Here is a 14,140-nt window from a genome sequence, read left to right as displayed (position 1 = left end):
ATGGCTATTCTCATGGTGTCCAATGTGTCCTCAAAGCATCCATGCTGTTCTGCAGAGAGAGCAAAATGCATCATTCTGAGTTTATTGTGTGTTTTTTGTTTAGTTTTTGTTCGGTTGTTGTTTCTTTTTTTTTTTTTTTTAAATGAATAAAGCAATTCTAACTCCTGAGACTGGTACATCTGCCTGGGCTCTTTCCCCTGTGAATGTAGGAAGAAAGAACAGCTGTAGACAAAGCCAAACACTTCCTGGAGTCCAACCTGTACTCAGCAGAAGATCCCTACACCACTGCCCTGAGCGCCTACGCCCTGAGCCTGCTGCACAGCCCCAGTGCAGCTGCAGTGCTGCGCAGGATGAACAGCATGGCCATCACCCAAGGTAGGAGCTGCAGCCCTGCCTCTGCCCTCACACCTGAAACACAGATGAAAAAGCAACCCCACAATTCCAATAAAGATCTGTAGGGAATGGGTTTGTTTATTCACAGCGCTGTGGATGCAATGTGGGGACTCGTTCCCTTCGATGGACATGAGCACCTCTGAGAATTCCCCATCCTTTTTTATTGCCCTGACTAATTTCTAGATGCATAGAATTTCACAATAGGTTAATGCATATTCATTCTGCTGATTTCACATTACACTTATAGCTAGTTACACTTGTACTGCTTTTGCCAGAAAGTACAGAAAGAACTCCTGGGTCACTCTGCCCTGTCCCTTTCAAGGTCTGAGGAGTCTTTCTTATCTCTTATCTTTTAGTGTGGAAATTTGCATTCTTTTTCTTTAGATGGGGTAGTTTTGCTAGGCCTGCAGTTATCAGATTAAACAGCATATTTAGCAAGCTCAAAGTGGCACATTTCACCTAAATTTAAATAGATTTCTACCCTGTTAAATTTTCACTCTGTCTCACACCAACCCAACACAACCTGCGTGAGCTGCTGCAGAGCATGGGGCCTGGGGGATGAGGATTCCTCACTGGCAGGTTCTGCAGTTTCACTGAAAGAGGCTGATTTTATGGAGAAAAAAAAAAGAAAAATCCCATCTCTCTAAAGTTATAACTTTTGTGTTCATATGGACTAATGCAAGGAAATAATCCGTTTCCTCTCATATTTGGGCTACCACGAAGTTCCTTTGTGCCTTCTTTAGGATCAGACCCTTGGTTAGGATCCTTTAAATCCTATCAGAAGAGGAACACCAAACAGGACAAACTCTAAATCTGGATTTTTTTTCAGTACATTATAAAGAAAAAAATAAGAAAACAAAGAGGCAAGATTTTCATACAAACCCAAGGTGGCACAGTTTGGCTTTGTAAGGCAAGGGTGCTCCTGGTTCTCTTTGGAGAGGGCTCCTGAAGGAAGGCAGGTGCAGAAGAATCACAGAATATCCTGAATTGCAAGGGACCAGCTCGAGAGTGAGTGGCTCACACAGAGATCAGAGCCACAGCCCTGGTGTTCAGTTCAGCTCTTTAACAGCAGAGTGATTTTGAGCTGTTCAGAGGCTCTGCAGTGCCCTGTAACACCTCGCATTCCCTGCTGGTGTATTTTAATCCAAAATCCAAGAACCACCTGATTTGTCACATTGAATCATCTCTGTCATTCCAAAGGGAGCCCCTTGCCCAGGGTCTGGGTGTCCAAAAGGAGGGACAGTGCAGCTCAGGGCATGGAGCCAATGCAAAAGTAGGATTTGACTCTTCCCATGCCCAGAGGCTCCTGCTCCAATAACTCCCCTGTCCCACTGCCCTCTTCTCCTAGATGGATTTACACACTGGAGCCTCACAGGAACCCTTGTCACTGATGAAGACACTTTCATGGGATTTAATGATGGACTCTCTCAATCAGGTATTTGGGAACCTGCAGGGCAGAGAAAATGGAAGGGGCTGCCTTATCAACCTGCACGTATTGCAGTGAATTGTTTATAAAATACAAGGTATCCTGAAATTGTCACTCACTCAGGGAAGGGTCCAGAGAAAAAGAGAGCTCAGAAAATGCAGGTAACATGCTGAAAGAATAAATGAGAGACAGAGCAAGATGTGGTCCAGACAGGACAGATTTTTCAGCCCCAGTTGTCTCATCAGCTTTCACTCCAATTTTATAAAGACAAAATCTCACGTAGATCTCACTCTTCTGTCAGGGAGTAATAATTCAAAATGGAAATTGGAGAGAATTTAAATGTATTTCATTTTAGAGCTATTTATCTTTGTGTTTTGAAATGGACCTAAGGATTGTATCACTGACACTTCAGCTGGTTTTTCTAGACTTTGGCTGTTAAAGCCACAGAAACAGTGAATGATGCTGTAATTTTCAAGCCACTTAAAGCCATTGACTCTTTGGATATGATATAGGTGCATCAATGTTCAAGAGGGATCTGAGTGGATATTGTATGAAAATCTCTAGGGCAGGACAACAGTGTGGGCAGCAGCAGAGTAGAACTGGAGTGGGAGAGGAATTACTTGTGGGATACAGTTAAGAAAAAGGAGTTTATCTATTATGTGAATATCTTTATTACTGGTTATCTATTGACTGAAGGGAGGCTGATGTTGAAAGCAGAGATATCGCAGGGAGGTGAAGCACTTTGGGTGCACACATTTTAACTTCCCTTTTCCTGTGTTTACTTCTACAGACTCATAACTTTTTAGAATTATTTTTCAGTTAGTAAATATTTGTAGAACTACCTCTAGACCTGCCTGGATTCTCATTTCTAGGTGGTCTTTTGATATTTTTCTCTAAATTCACCCCTCTTTCAGTTGTTTCTGCAGAGGTGGAAATGACATCTTACGCCCTTCTGACCTACACACTCCTGGGAGACGTGGCCTCTGCACTCCCTGTAGTCAAGTGGCTCTCCCAGCAGAGGAATGCACTGGGAGGATTCTCATCTACTCAGGTGGGCAGCCTCTGCAAAAGGTAGCTGGGATGCATGCACTGTCAATTAATTCAGCAATGTGGAGTTTCCTGACAGGATCTGTTTGTGCTCTGGTAAGAAGACAATCTTTCCAGCGCTCTTTACTTCTTCCTCCTCGGACTGGTAATTTGAAAGGAACCCAGAGTTTGTCCTCACAGGTGCCTTTGATAGGAAAAGTGAGCAAAACTTGATGTTTCTTTTGCCATATGAATTAATAAGGGAGATCCTGCCACCTGGAGCTGAGCAGAGGTGTTTGGAAGTTTGCTGTGCTCCTGTATTCTTCACTGTTCTGATTTCTCCCTCTTCTGGCCCCCAGGACACCTGTGTGGCCCTGCAGGCTCTGGCTGAATATGCCATCCTTTCTTATGTTGGAGGAGTCAACCTGACCATTTCCTTGGCTTCTACTAACCTGGACTACCAGGAGACCTTTGAGCTTAACAAGATGAATAAAAAAGTCCTTCAGACTGCAGTGGTAGGTGGTTTTGTGCAGGCAGATTTTTAAAGCGATCCACATGAGCTGGGCTCTGAATGAGGACTTGGATCAGGGCTGGTAAAAGCAAAAGTTAAGCACTGAGACTTGTGGGACTTTCTGTGGGTTTGTGGCTGGATGCTGCTGTGAAGGAGGCAGCACTCCTAATTAAAGGCATTTTTCACCACAGCCAATGCCTGGTGTTTATTTTGTGGTGCTGTTTGTCTCTGCCGTTGTAAGTGCAGGTGGTGAAGAGACTAAGCCATGCTCCCTTCACTTCTGCAGGGCCCTTTATGAAGGTATTTTGTACAGAACAGAGCTAAATTTAATATTCATTTCCATTCTGAGTGCCATGTCTTGTCTGTGTCTCACTTGTGCATTCTCCCCAGATCCCCAGTATTCCAACAGGGCTGTTTGTGAGTGCCAAAGGTGAAGGCTGCTGTCTGATGCAGGTAAGCTTGTCACGGGGCTGGAGAAAGCATGGCAGCAGATGATCTCTAACCTCACAGCCTTGTTTGCTGTTTTTGTAATCCCACTTTGCCACGAGGAAGGATTTACACTTGGAATTTCTCTCCAGTAATGTGGTGTAGCTTTAATTTGAGAAGTGAATGTGTAGATGTCTATGTAAGCTCTGACAGAGCTTATATAGAGATAGAACTGTGGGATGAAACCTCTGTTACCTCTGTGCCTGCCATTTTCCCCCCTCTGAAGAGACCTGATGTCTGTGCTGGATGTTTTTAGACACTTGAAAACATTGGAGCTGTTTTGCTTTCCCCTCTTCCCTCTGCAGATCGATGTCACTTACAACGTACCCGATCCTATAGCCAAACCAGCCTTCCAGCTCCTGGTGAACCTGAAGGAGCCCAAGGCAGAGCAGCCCCTGCCAGCCCCAGCCCCGCTGCGCTCGGGCTCCGCCGCCCAGCGCCGCCCCGGAGCCCTGCACAGGGACAGGGCCCTGGGGGACGACGAGGACCCGGCCTCAGACCAGGACCACCGAGAGTACAAAGTCATCCTGGAGAACTGCACGAGGTAGGGAATGCCAGCCCTGCTCCCCATGGAACTCTCCGTTTGCTGGTCTTGTTGTGCACAGCCCCTCTGTGGCAGGAAAGCGCGGCGTTCTCTCTTCTGCGCTGTCCGGGTCTCGGGAGTTTCAGCAGAATGTTCAGTGGGTTGTAGGACACAGTCATTCCAAATCACAAATGTGATGTGGTTTCCTTGAGTAAGGATGAAAAGAAACAGTTCTGGATTATTTTCACCACTTGGGTTCTAGGACAGAGCCATTCCAAGGTCATTCTTGATCTTCAGTGCCAATAAGAGAAATAAGAAAAACGCCTTAGCACTGAGTTTCATTATTGCCTCTCCAAACCCTGAAAATTACAAATGTGGTGTGGTTTCCTTGTGTAAGGATGAAAATTAAAAGTTCTGGATTATTTTCACCACTTGGGTTCTAGGACAGAGCCATTCCAAGGTCATTCTTGATCTTCAGTGCCAATAAGAGAAATAAGAAAAACGCCTTAGCACTGAGTTTCATTTTTGCCTCTCCAAACCCTGAAAATTGCAAATGTGGTGTGATTTGCTTGCATAAGGATGAAAAGAAAAAGTTCTGGATTATTTTCACCACTCTGCTGTAAGACAGAGCCATTCCAAGGTCATTCTTGATCATTTCAGTGCTAAGTGTGTCTCAAAGGTAGGGAAATAAGAAAAAAAGCCTTGAGGTTTTATCACTGAGCTTCATTATTGCCTCTGCAAACCCTGGAAATTACAAATGTGATGTTATTTGCTTGTATAAGGATGAAAAGAAAAAGTTCTGGACTATTTTCTTAAAAGCTTCAAAGAGCAAGGTAAATTCAACTGGTTAAATAATATCTTAATTGTCTCAATAGTTTTATAAATATTACTGACTTGACTTTGTTATTTGAGCTCCTTAGTGGTTCAGTTTTGGATGTCAAAAACCTAACAGAAGATACTTTTTGCCATGGTATGAATTTGGAATATATGGTAAAGGCACAATACATGCAGATATTAATAAACTTTTAAATTCCTTATCTCCTTGCTCCATATAATGAAATGTAAAATAACTGTTAAAAGTGGCATGATCCAGAAGTTTCATTTCTAGCTCTCAAAGCACTTCTCAGAGACATGAGCAGTTCTGTCTGATTTTATAGATTGGAAAACTCAAGTTATTGTGAGAAAACAGCTTGGCTATAGACAAACAGCAGCAAGAATAGTTTCTGACCTGGATTAAATCCACTTACAAGTTTTGCTCAAACACCTTGGTACTGCTGCAGTCATCAGGGGTTGCTGATCTCTTTAGAAAGCATTTGGCTTTTTAGGGAGGTTATTGGGAATTTGACCCAAGAGAGATAAAGCCACAACCAGAGGAAACAGAGAGGGCTTACAGCATCCTGCTGTGCAACAGGAGAAACCATTCCCAAGAAATTCAGAACTAATTTCATGTTTCATAGCAGGTGGGGGGGCTGCTGCTTCTCTAAGCTCCAACAGGAGAATTCCAAAGAGTGCCTCAGATGGAAATGGAAAATGGTGGCTGCCCTATCAGAGCTTAATGGGAAATCCTGGCTTCCCCTATCAGTTTCTGTCCCTTCCTTCCTGCAGAGGCGAGGGCACACAGAGCCCTGAGCAGAGCTGCAGGGCCCCAGCAAAAGATGGGATTTGTTTTCCCTGGCCCACGGGCACTGCCCCCAAGTGTCACTGTGCCAACTTCTTCTCCCCTGCCTGAGCCCTCAGCCTGTTTTGGGGAGAGGATAAAATTCCACAGTCGTGTCAGATGCTGAGGGGGCTGCCCTGCATCAGCACAACCTCTCTGCTGATACTTCTGAAACTTCTGCCCTGGGAATTGCTGCAGCTGAGACAGAAATTTGAGAGGAAGCCCAGTGCAAGGAGATGGATTGCTTGGAAAGGAAACAAAAGCAAATGAAATCTTCCTTTCCTCCCCTTCTTCCTGTAATGATGCTCTCAGCTCCATCATCATCTTGCTGGGGCAGTGTGAAGAGAGGAGTGCAGCTCAGGATGACAACTGAGATATTTTGAGCTGGGGGTGTTCTCAGAATGTGATGAAGTGTTGTCATGCCCTGTCACATCCCCGGGGCATTGCTGCAGGGTTAGAGAGAACACAGGGTGGAAAATAGAAAGCTGTGATGTGTAACAGGCTGGGGAGATGCAGGCAAAGGGATCCTGGATGATTTATTTGGGAGTGTGGGTCTGTTTGAATACACTTTGCATATTTTTTTATGCCCATTACCAAGAGGAGCATGAAGTTAGATGGGAATTAAGGAGGTTTAATGTCTCTGGGAGCCCTGAGTGCCTCACCCAGAGCCAGCTGGCTCTGTCCCAAGGCCACCTGATGCTACTGTGAGCCTGGCAGATTTGGTGCTGGAAGCTGTGGGAGTTTGTGTTCTCAGTGCTGGGCACCAGCTGATGAGCCCTGCTGGGCCCAGCTCAGGTGGGGCACAGCAAACAGGTGAGCTGCCAAGGAGGGAGGGCTGGCAGCTGCTGGCAGCACAGAGAAAAGGAGCTTTGTTCTGGGATTCCAGGAGCTGCTTAGGATGGGCACTCCTCTGCCATGCTGCAACATTTGACATTTTGCCCCAGCAGCCCTTCTCTCCAAGCCTTCCTTTGTGCGGGGATTTTGTGCACATTTATAACAACTCGATTTCAGAGATTTTTCTGAGTTTTCAGTTATACTCTAGGGGATGATACAGGCAGTGATTTAACACCAGCGAGGCAGTTACTTTGCTGACTCGTTAGCAAAAGCTCTTTTCTCAGTGCCAGGGGTGAAACAGGCATTTATGAAACCCCAGGATTGAATGACCTTGCCTGGTGTTGGGAATTAGCATCCCTCTCCCACCACAGTCCATCTACAGCCCTTCTCTCAGGGTGGAACAGACGTTTCTCCTACTTCAAGGGTTTGTTTCCTTTTACCAAGAGCATTTTCTCAGTGATTAATTGAAAAAGAAAGGAATCAGCCCCACAGGTGGCTGCATCCCTCTGCTTTTCTGCCTCTGTGTTCCAGGACATCTCCTACCCCCTGTGAGCTGAGCATCATTTTGTTAAACAAAAGCAGAAAAAAGGATTTTTAAGAACCAGCTTGTGGACTGTGGCTTTCCCCAAGCACTTTAACGAGGAGAGCCTTTTATTATGTTATTTTTTTTTCTTCTGGAGTTGGCTTCTCCATTCTGAGTTGTCCATGGATCTTGAGTGTGTTCCCATTTTTCTCTCTTTTTGTTCCCATGGGAAGATGGCTGCACTCTGGATCCTCAAACATGGCAGTGTTGGAAGTGCCTTTGTTCTCAGGGTTTCGGGCAGATATTGAGAGCCTGGAACAGGTAAGGGGATGGGATCAATGGGGTGGGATGGATGGGATGGGATGGGATAGATGGGATGGATGAGATCGATGGGATCAGTGGGATGGATGGGATGAGATCAATAGGATGGGATCAATGAGATGGGATTTATGGGATCAGTGGGATGGGATCGATGGGGTGGGATGGGATCAATGGGATGGGGGTGCAGGGCTGGGATGTGGATCTCTGACTGGGAGGGGTTCCCTCCAAGGGGCAAGAGAAGCCCATAGAGTGTCAGAGCACTGCTGAAAAGATGCAATTAAAATTGGGAAAGGGGAGGAAGAGATTTCACTTGTCAAAAAATCTCTCTGAAATGAGGGAACAGACGTTGTGAGCAGGCTGAGCAAAGCCAACCCAGCCAAGCCAAGGTTTTTCTGAGCCAGTGCACAGTAATTAACTGAGACCCCTTGGAAAAGCTGAGGTGCAAATGTGCTCTAACAGGAGCTGTTTATGGCTGCTTAGTGAGCTGTGTTATCTCCAACATCTGGATCCCATTTCTTTGGAGGCTCTGTGTCTTGGAATTTTTTGCCCTTTTTATTTTTTTTCCCTTCTCTCTGGGAGAACATCGTGTTTCTTGCAGCCAAGCTGAGGTGGACAGAATGTGCCTCGTGCCCAGCCAGCCCTTCAGGGCAGATGAACTGTAATCTTGAGCTTTACTTTAGATTTGTGGGAGTATTCCATTCATTACAACTCATTACATTTTGTGGAACGTTGCATTCACTGGTGGGGTTCTTATGCTGCAAAGATTTTATTTTTTTTTTTAAGGACTGTTTAACTGAAGAGGTGTAAAATTTTTGCATCCTTGAGAGCTGGTAAAGAGCTAAAAAATATTTTGCTTCTAAAGGAACTCTTCTGTTAATAACTTTATTTCATTATATTGGGAAGGGAAGAATTTTAAAGTAGAACCATTGTGAAGTTTAATTTGATATCATAATTCAAGGAAGAGTGCACATTGCTTTATCTTCTCTAGGATTTCACTTGATTTGGTTGATTTATAATTGAAACACCATTGCATTTTCTTGGAGGAAAAAGCCCTCTGGAGGGGTTTACAATCCGTGTCAGAAGCTGCTGTCAGATGTCTCCTGGGGTGTCCCTGAAGCCACAGAAATTTTTGTATTAATCCCTGAGAAGCAATTGCATCCTCTCAGAACAGGGGATCAGATATTAAATTATTCCTATAAAGAGGAAAACTGCAGTTATTTACATCCATTCACACGTGGAGAAATCTATTTTCAAATCCACAAGCATGCAAAATTGATCAGTTTTTATTTGCCTGTGAGTCTGATATTCTCTCTCATGCGACCGACTGAATATGGCTGTTCAGGTGGGAGCAGGAGTTCTCCAGCATCCCCATGGGAAGAGAAAAGAGGAAAATTTAGGTGAGGGGGCCTGCAGTGGGTTTGGTTCCTGCTTCCCCCCTCTGCTGAAGGTGCTGGAGCGATGCTCATGCGTGCAGTGCTGTCAAATATATTCTCTTCCATGGTCATTCATGTAAATGACAGCAGAAAAAATATGGATGAGAACCAGAGAGAGCTCCAAATGTCCCAGGAGGAGAACAACAGGATAACTTTATGGTGTTAAACCTATGGAATGTTCTGTGAGCAGAGGGAAAGGGTCGAAAGAAAGAGCATGAAGGGTTTTCACTGCAGAAGAACGGGAAAGTTCTTAAGGAATATATCCTTGTACTCCAATTTTTTTCCCTTTTTTCCCCTTTTTTCCCTCTTTTCCCTTTTTTTTTCCTTTTCCTTTTCCCCATTTTTTTCCTTTTTTCCCTTTTTCCAATTTTTTCCTTTTCCCTTTTTTCCTTTCTCCTTTTTTAATTTTTTCTCCTTTTTTCCCTTTCTTCCCCTTTTTCCCTTTTTTACCCCTTTTCTCCTTTCTTTCCCCTTTTTCCTTTTTTTTCCTTTCCCCTCCTTTTTTTACATTTTCTCCTTTTTTAATATTTTTCTTTTTCTATTTATTTTTAATTTTAGGTTTTTTCCTTTTCCTTTTCCTTTTTCCTTTTTCCTTTTTCCTTTTTCCTTTTTTCTTTTTTTTCCTGCAGTGGGCAAAGAAGAAATAACAAATTTGGGTGAATATCTCTTTTCCTGATATCAGCTGAGAGTTTCTAAGCTGAGGAACCAGAGAAAATCCCACTTGCCCTCGCGTCACTGACCCTGAACACTTTCCCCTTTTCCAGAGCAGCTCTGGGGCTGGTGGCACCCAGGTGTCCCAGGGAAGGCCTTGGGCCCCAGCCAGGCTCAGTCTGTGTGCAGTGACTGCTCACAGGCTCCTCCTGTGCTGTGGGTGATGGTTTGCCCTGCCCTGTGCTCTGGGTGTGTTCTGAGCAGAGGAACACTGAGAAAAATTGGGAATAAATGATTAACATGGGGCTGTGCTGTCTCCAAGGGACACTGATGATGGTATCACAAGGAACTGGCTGTGTGATGTGCTCTGACACTTGGTTTGCAGTAGATCCCAGGATGGTTTGGGTTGGAAGGGATCTTAAAATTCATCCAGATTCCATCCCTGCCATGGCAGGGACACCTCCCACTGTCCCAGGCTGCTCCCAGCCCTGCCCGGCCTGGCCTTGGGCACCCTGTACCAAGAATTTCTGTCATAAATGTGTGAGCCAAGAAGGCTCTGCTGCTCCCATAACAGATCGGAATAGGGGGAGATTTTCCTTAATTGGGAAGGATTTTACATCTTCAAGAGGGAATGTTCCCTTGAAGAACTGAATTCCATGTTTTTTTATCAGAGAAACCCTTTTGCATCTCTAAAAATGAAATGTGGTGACAAAGCCCAAGCTTATCTATGGGCAGGCAGATCCAGCCCCGCCTGATCCTCCTCTGCCAGGGAGAGCTCAGAGCCTGAGGGGGCTCCAGGAGAGCTGGAGAGGGACTGGGGATAAAAGGGATGGAGGGGCAGGACACAGGGAATGGCTCCCACTGGGAAATGGGAGATTTTTGTGGGAGATCGGGCAGGAATTGTTCCTGGCAGGGTGGGCAGGCCCTGGCACAGGGTGCCCACCCTGGATCCCTGGCAGTGCCAAGGCCAGGCTGGACGGGGCTGGGAGCAGCCTGGGACAGTGTCCCTGCCATGGCAGGGCTGGCACTGGACGAATTTTAAGATCCCTTCCAACCCAAACCATCCTGGGATTTCTTCATGGCTTCCAAACGAGGGCCCAACACGAAATTCACCCCCTGAAGCCTCACCACATGCTTTGGACACCACCCTGAGCAGCAGCAAGTCCCACCTTTGGCCCTGCTGCCTTTTCCCTGCCCTGCTGAGGAGGGGCTGGGCTGTAAATCAGGATTTTCTGGGATTTTCCCTCAGCCCAGGCTGGGAGCAGCCCCACGTGCAGCCCCAGGGCAGCGCTGCTTAATGAGGGCTCTGTGCACACCCCGGCCACAAATCCTCCTAATAATGCTGGATGTCGACAGGGTCAGGAGGTCAGCCCAGGCTGGGATCTATCAAACCTCACCAGAAAAATGCAGTTTTAGCTGAGCCCAGCAGTTCCCGGTGGCGCCGGCGTCTCCAGGCCCTCATAAAAGGCCTGTCTGCAGCCATGGACTGCTGAGTAATAACAGCCACCAGCAGGCCCCTAAAATTATAAGGACAAATTAAATTGGCCCTTTCCATATTGTGTGGGACTTAAACACATGTTGCTTTGCTTGTTACAGGAATAGCAGGAAGCTGGGGAGCAGGGGTTTACAAGTAGGAGCACTCTGCTGAGGGGAGGCACAGCTAAAGCTGCTGCTGGCAGGTTTGGGCAAATTCCAGTGTTTAGAAAGAAGCAATGCTGTTTGTTTTGTGTCATTCTAAAGAATAATTACAGTTATCATTATTATATTTATTAGTTATTATTATTGTTGTTGTTGTTGTTGTCTTTTTTTATTCCCATTTCCACAGAGATTTTAGCCTACAATCTCAAAGTAACTTAAGAACATTAAAAATTTAATTTAAAAAAAACCCACAAGAATATCCCTATGTTATAAATGGGGGTGTCTGACAGGTTGAAGTAATTAGGATGCTTTGGAGAATAGAATTATAGAATAGAGTGCTCTGGCCCTATCTTGGCTCCCAAACTTTGATTAAAACACAGAAGTCCTTTTCCACAAACCCTCATCTTCCCCAACTTCAGTATTAGATATTTTCCACGTGCCAGATGCATTCTGAATAAAAATTATCAAAATAATAATGCTTGATCAGGCAGGACAGTCACGGTATTGAGATGTTCCAAGTGCAGAAATCATAGGAGGAACTTCTGGAAAATCGAAAAGAAAGGTTTGGAGATGTGGGAAGAGCCCTTAGATGGTTTTCAGATGTTCCTTAGATAAAAGCAGAAGAAGTGGGTCTGTGGGCCTGCCTGGTACAATGCAAACCCCAAATTCCAAATCCTTGGGCCTCGAAGGGAGAGCAGATGAGGAGCAGAGGCCTGGCCTGACCCCATTTGTCAAAAGGGAGGATGCCTGGGGCTCTTTCAAATGGCTGCTCTTTTCAAATGTGAGGATTAATTTTCCTGGCAGAAGAATGTTTTGGATTATTCAGCTGCTGGGAGGAGGGGACCTTCAATACCCAGTGAGATTCCCTGGTGGTCTGAGGGGTGTAAGTAAATAAGAGACTTCATTGAGTGGTTTGGGGTCTCTGAGGTCTTGCTGGAGCCTTGGTACTGGAAACAATCTGGGAGCTGCTGGATGAGGTCATGGATGAGGCATCAGAGGGTCCCAGGGGCATAAGGAAAAACCCTCAGCTGATGCACCTGATGCAAGAATTCCCAGCAGGACACAGGTGGCTTCTCCTCCTCACTCATGTGACAGCAACTTCAATCTCTTTGCATTTTCCCTCTCTTATTAAAACACCCTTTTCCAGCTGAAGAAATCCTTGGAGTTTAATAGCTGATGAGTTTTCTAAGCTGCCTGAAGTGTTACTTATTCTCTCATTTCTACCTGTTTTCTATAAAATGAGATTAAATGAAACACAATGATTTTTAATTTTTTTTCTTTTTACCCCCCAGTTATTGATGAACAAGCAAATTGGGTTAAAAAGATATGAAGTGGATGGAAGAAAAGTCCTGTTTTATTTTGATGAGGTAATGGATTTGTTTCTTATAATTATGTTGGATTTTGATGAGAGGCAAATGAGCAGGGGATGAAGCAGAGTGTTGGGGGTCCCTCAGGGGTGAGGATCACCCTGCAGCTTTAAGTGGCCTCTTGCTTGAGCTTCTTTTGCTGCAGGTGGGGGTTGTGGTTTTGCTTGGAAACCAAAGTACAACAGAGGCAGGTGATTCTCTTCAGCCCATGGAGTGGTTTTGGCTGGATATCACTTAGATTTTTGCCTTGAAATAATCTGATTTTCAGGTCCAACTAGCAGTGCTAAATGCAGAATAATTAAATCTCACGGCACAGACATGAGAGTGGAAGGTGAGTTCTCTCTTGGCTTGGTCAGCAGCAGGAAATTGGTGGTTGTGGGCAAGGAACACAGGTGGGGTGTCTGCCATTGCTCTGTGGCAAAATGTGCTTTAAAGGTCAGCAAAGCATCCTGGTTTAGTTCACCCTGTTTGGTTTTTATTCATTACCTCTGTCCCTATGCTTGGAGTATTGGAGGTGCCTTTGTACTTGGCATTTGGGGCACATGCCGTGTTCATTCATCTTCACTTCAAGTGTAGTTTCTGAGTCTTTTACACCATTTCACACAGATTCCCAGCCAGTGCATGACCTGTGTGAAGTTCCAAGCTTTCAGAGAGCACATAGTTGGGAAAACAGCCCCTGTTCCTATCAAAGTGTACGATTACTACGAGCCAGGTTTGTGCCTGTTTCCCTTTGATCCCTGCTGACACCAGATCTGCAGGCAGGAGGCTCAGCTGTGATTTCTCCTCCTTGCTGCAGCTTTTGAAGCCACTCGTTTCTACAACGTGAGTGAGAACAGCCCCCTGGCCAGGGAGCTCTGTGATGGCCCAACCTGCAACGAGGTGGAAAGCTCAGCCAGCCAGTGGGTTGGTGAGTTACCCCAAAACCACACAGATCTTTAGGAAAAACGACACCCGCAGCTGTTACGAACTCAAAATATTTAGACAAATGTTATGTTTCACCCTCTATGTTACTGGAAGTTCCACAAAAGTTTGAGGGTTTGCAGTGTTAAAGTCACAACAAACAGAGCAGTGGTGATCTTCAGGCATCAAAGTGACTGTGATTTGCTTCAGAGGCAAGATAAAATGTCTAATTCTAGAAAAACCTGCACATGGGGAGCTGTGTCAGTAAAAGAGGAGGTAAAAAATCCTTAGCACGAAGTTTGGTTTTCTTTCTCTCCAGTATTTTGCAGTGGAGTTCCACAATTAACTATAGGAAGATTGAACAATTTCATATATCCGTGAAAGGAATAAGTTGCCCCAGAAGCTGTTGTTCCTTTCTGTGCTCTGTGGCGAAAAAACAGTTGCTTTATCC

General features: G+C 45.2%; 1 protein-coding gene across 6 annotated transcripts in view; it reads left to right on the top strand.

Moving 5' to 3' along the window:
* Positions 1-14,140, top strand: part of CPAMD8 (C3 and PZP like alpha-2-macroglobulin domain containing 8) — a 55,541-nt gene that overhangs the window by 30,951 nt on the left and 10,450 nt on the right. For all 6 annotated transcript variants that reach the window (XM_085562503.1, XM_085562502.1, XM_085562499.1 and 3 more), the window contains exons 30-39: positions 210-375; positions 1,742-1,828; positions 2,734-2,870; positions 3,205-3,360; positions 3,747-3,809; positions 4,148-4,386; positions 7,613-7,700; positions 12,715-12,789; positions 13,396-13,501; positions 13,586-13,696. In XM_085562503.1, coding sequence (XP_085418629.1) covers positions 210-375; positions 1,742-1,828; positions 2,734-2,870; positions 3,205-3,360; positions 3,747-3,809; positions 4,148-4,386; positions 7,613-7,700; positions 12,715-12,789; positions 13,396-13,501; positions 13,586-13,696 — 1,228 coding nt within the window. The remainder of the gene's footprint in view (positions 1-209; positions 376-1,741; positions 1,829-2,733; positions 2,871-3,204; positions 3,361-3,746; positions 3,810-4,147; positions 4,387-7,612; positions 7,701-12,714; positions 12,790-13,395; positions 13,502-13,585; positions 13,697-14,140) is intronic.

Source organism: Lonchura striata, chromosome 28 (assembly GCF_050655825.1).
Source record: "Lonchura striata isolate lonStrDom1 chromosome 28, ASM5065582v1, whole genome shotgun sequence".
Classification (NCBI taxonomy): Eukaryota; Metazoa; Chordata; class Aves; order Passeriformes; family Estrildidae; genus Lonchura; species Lonchura striata.
This window is presented reverse-complemented; position numbering and strand designations above follow the sequence as displayed.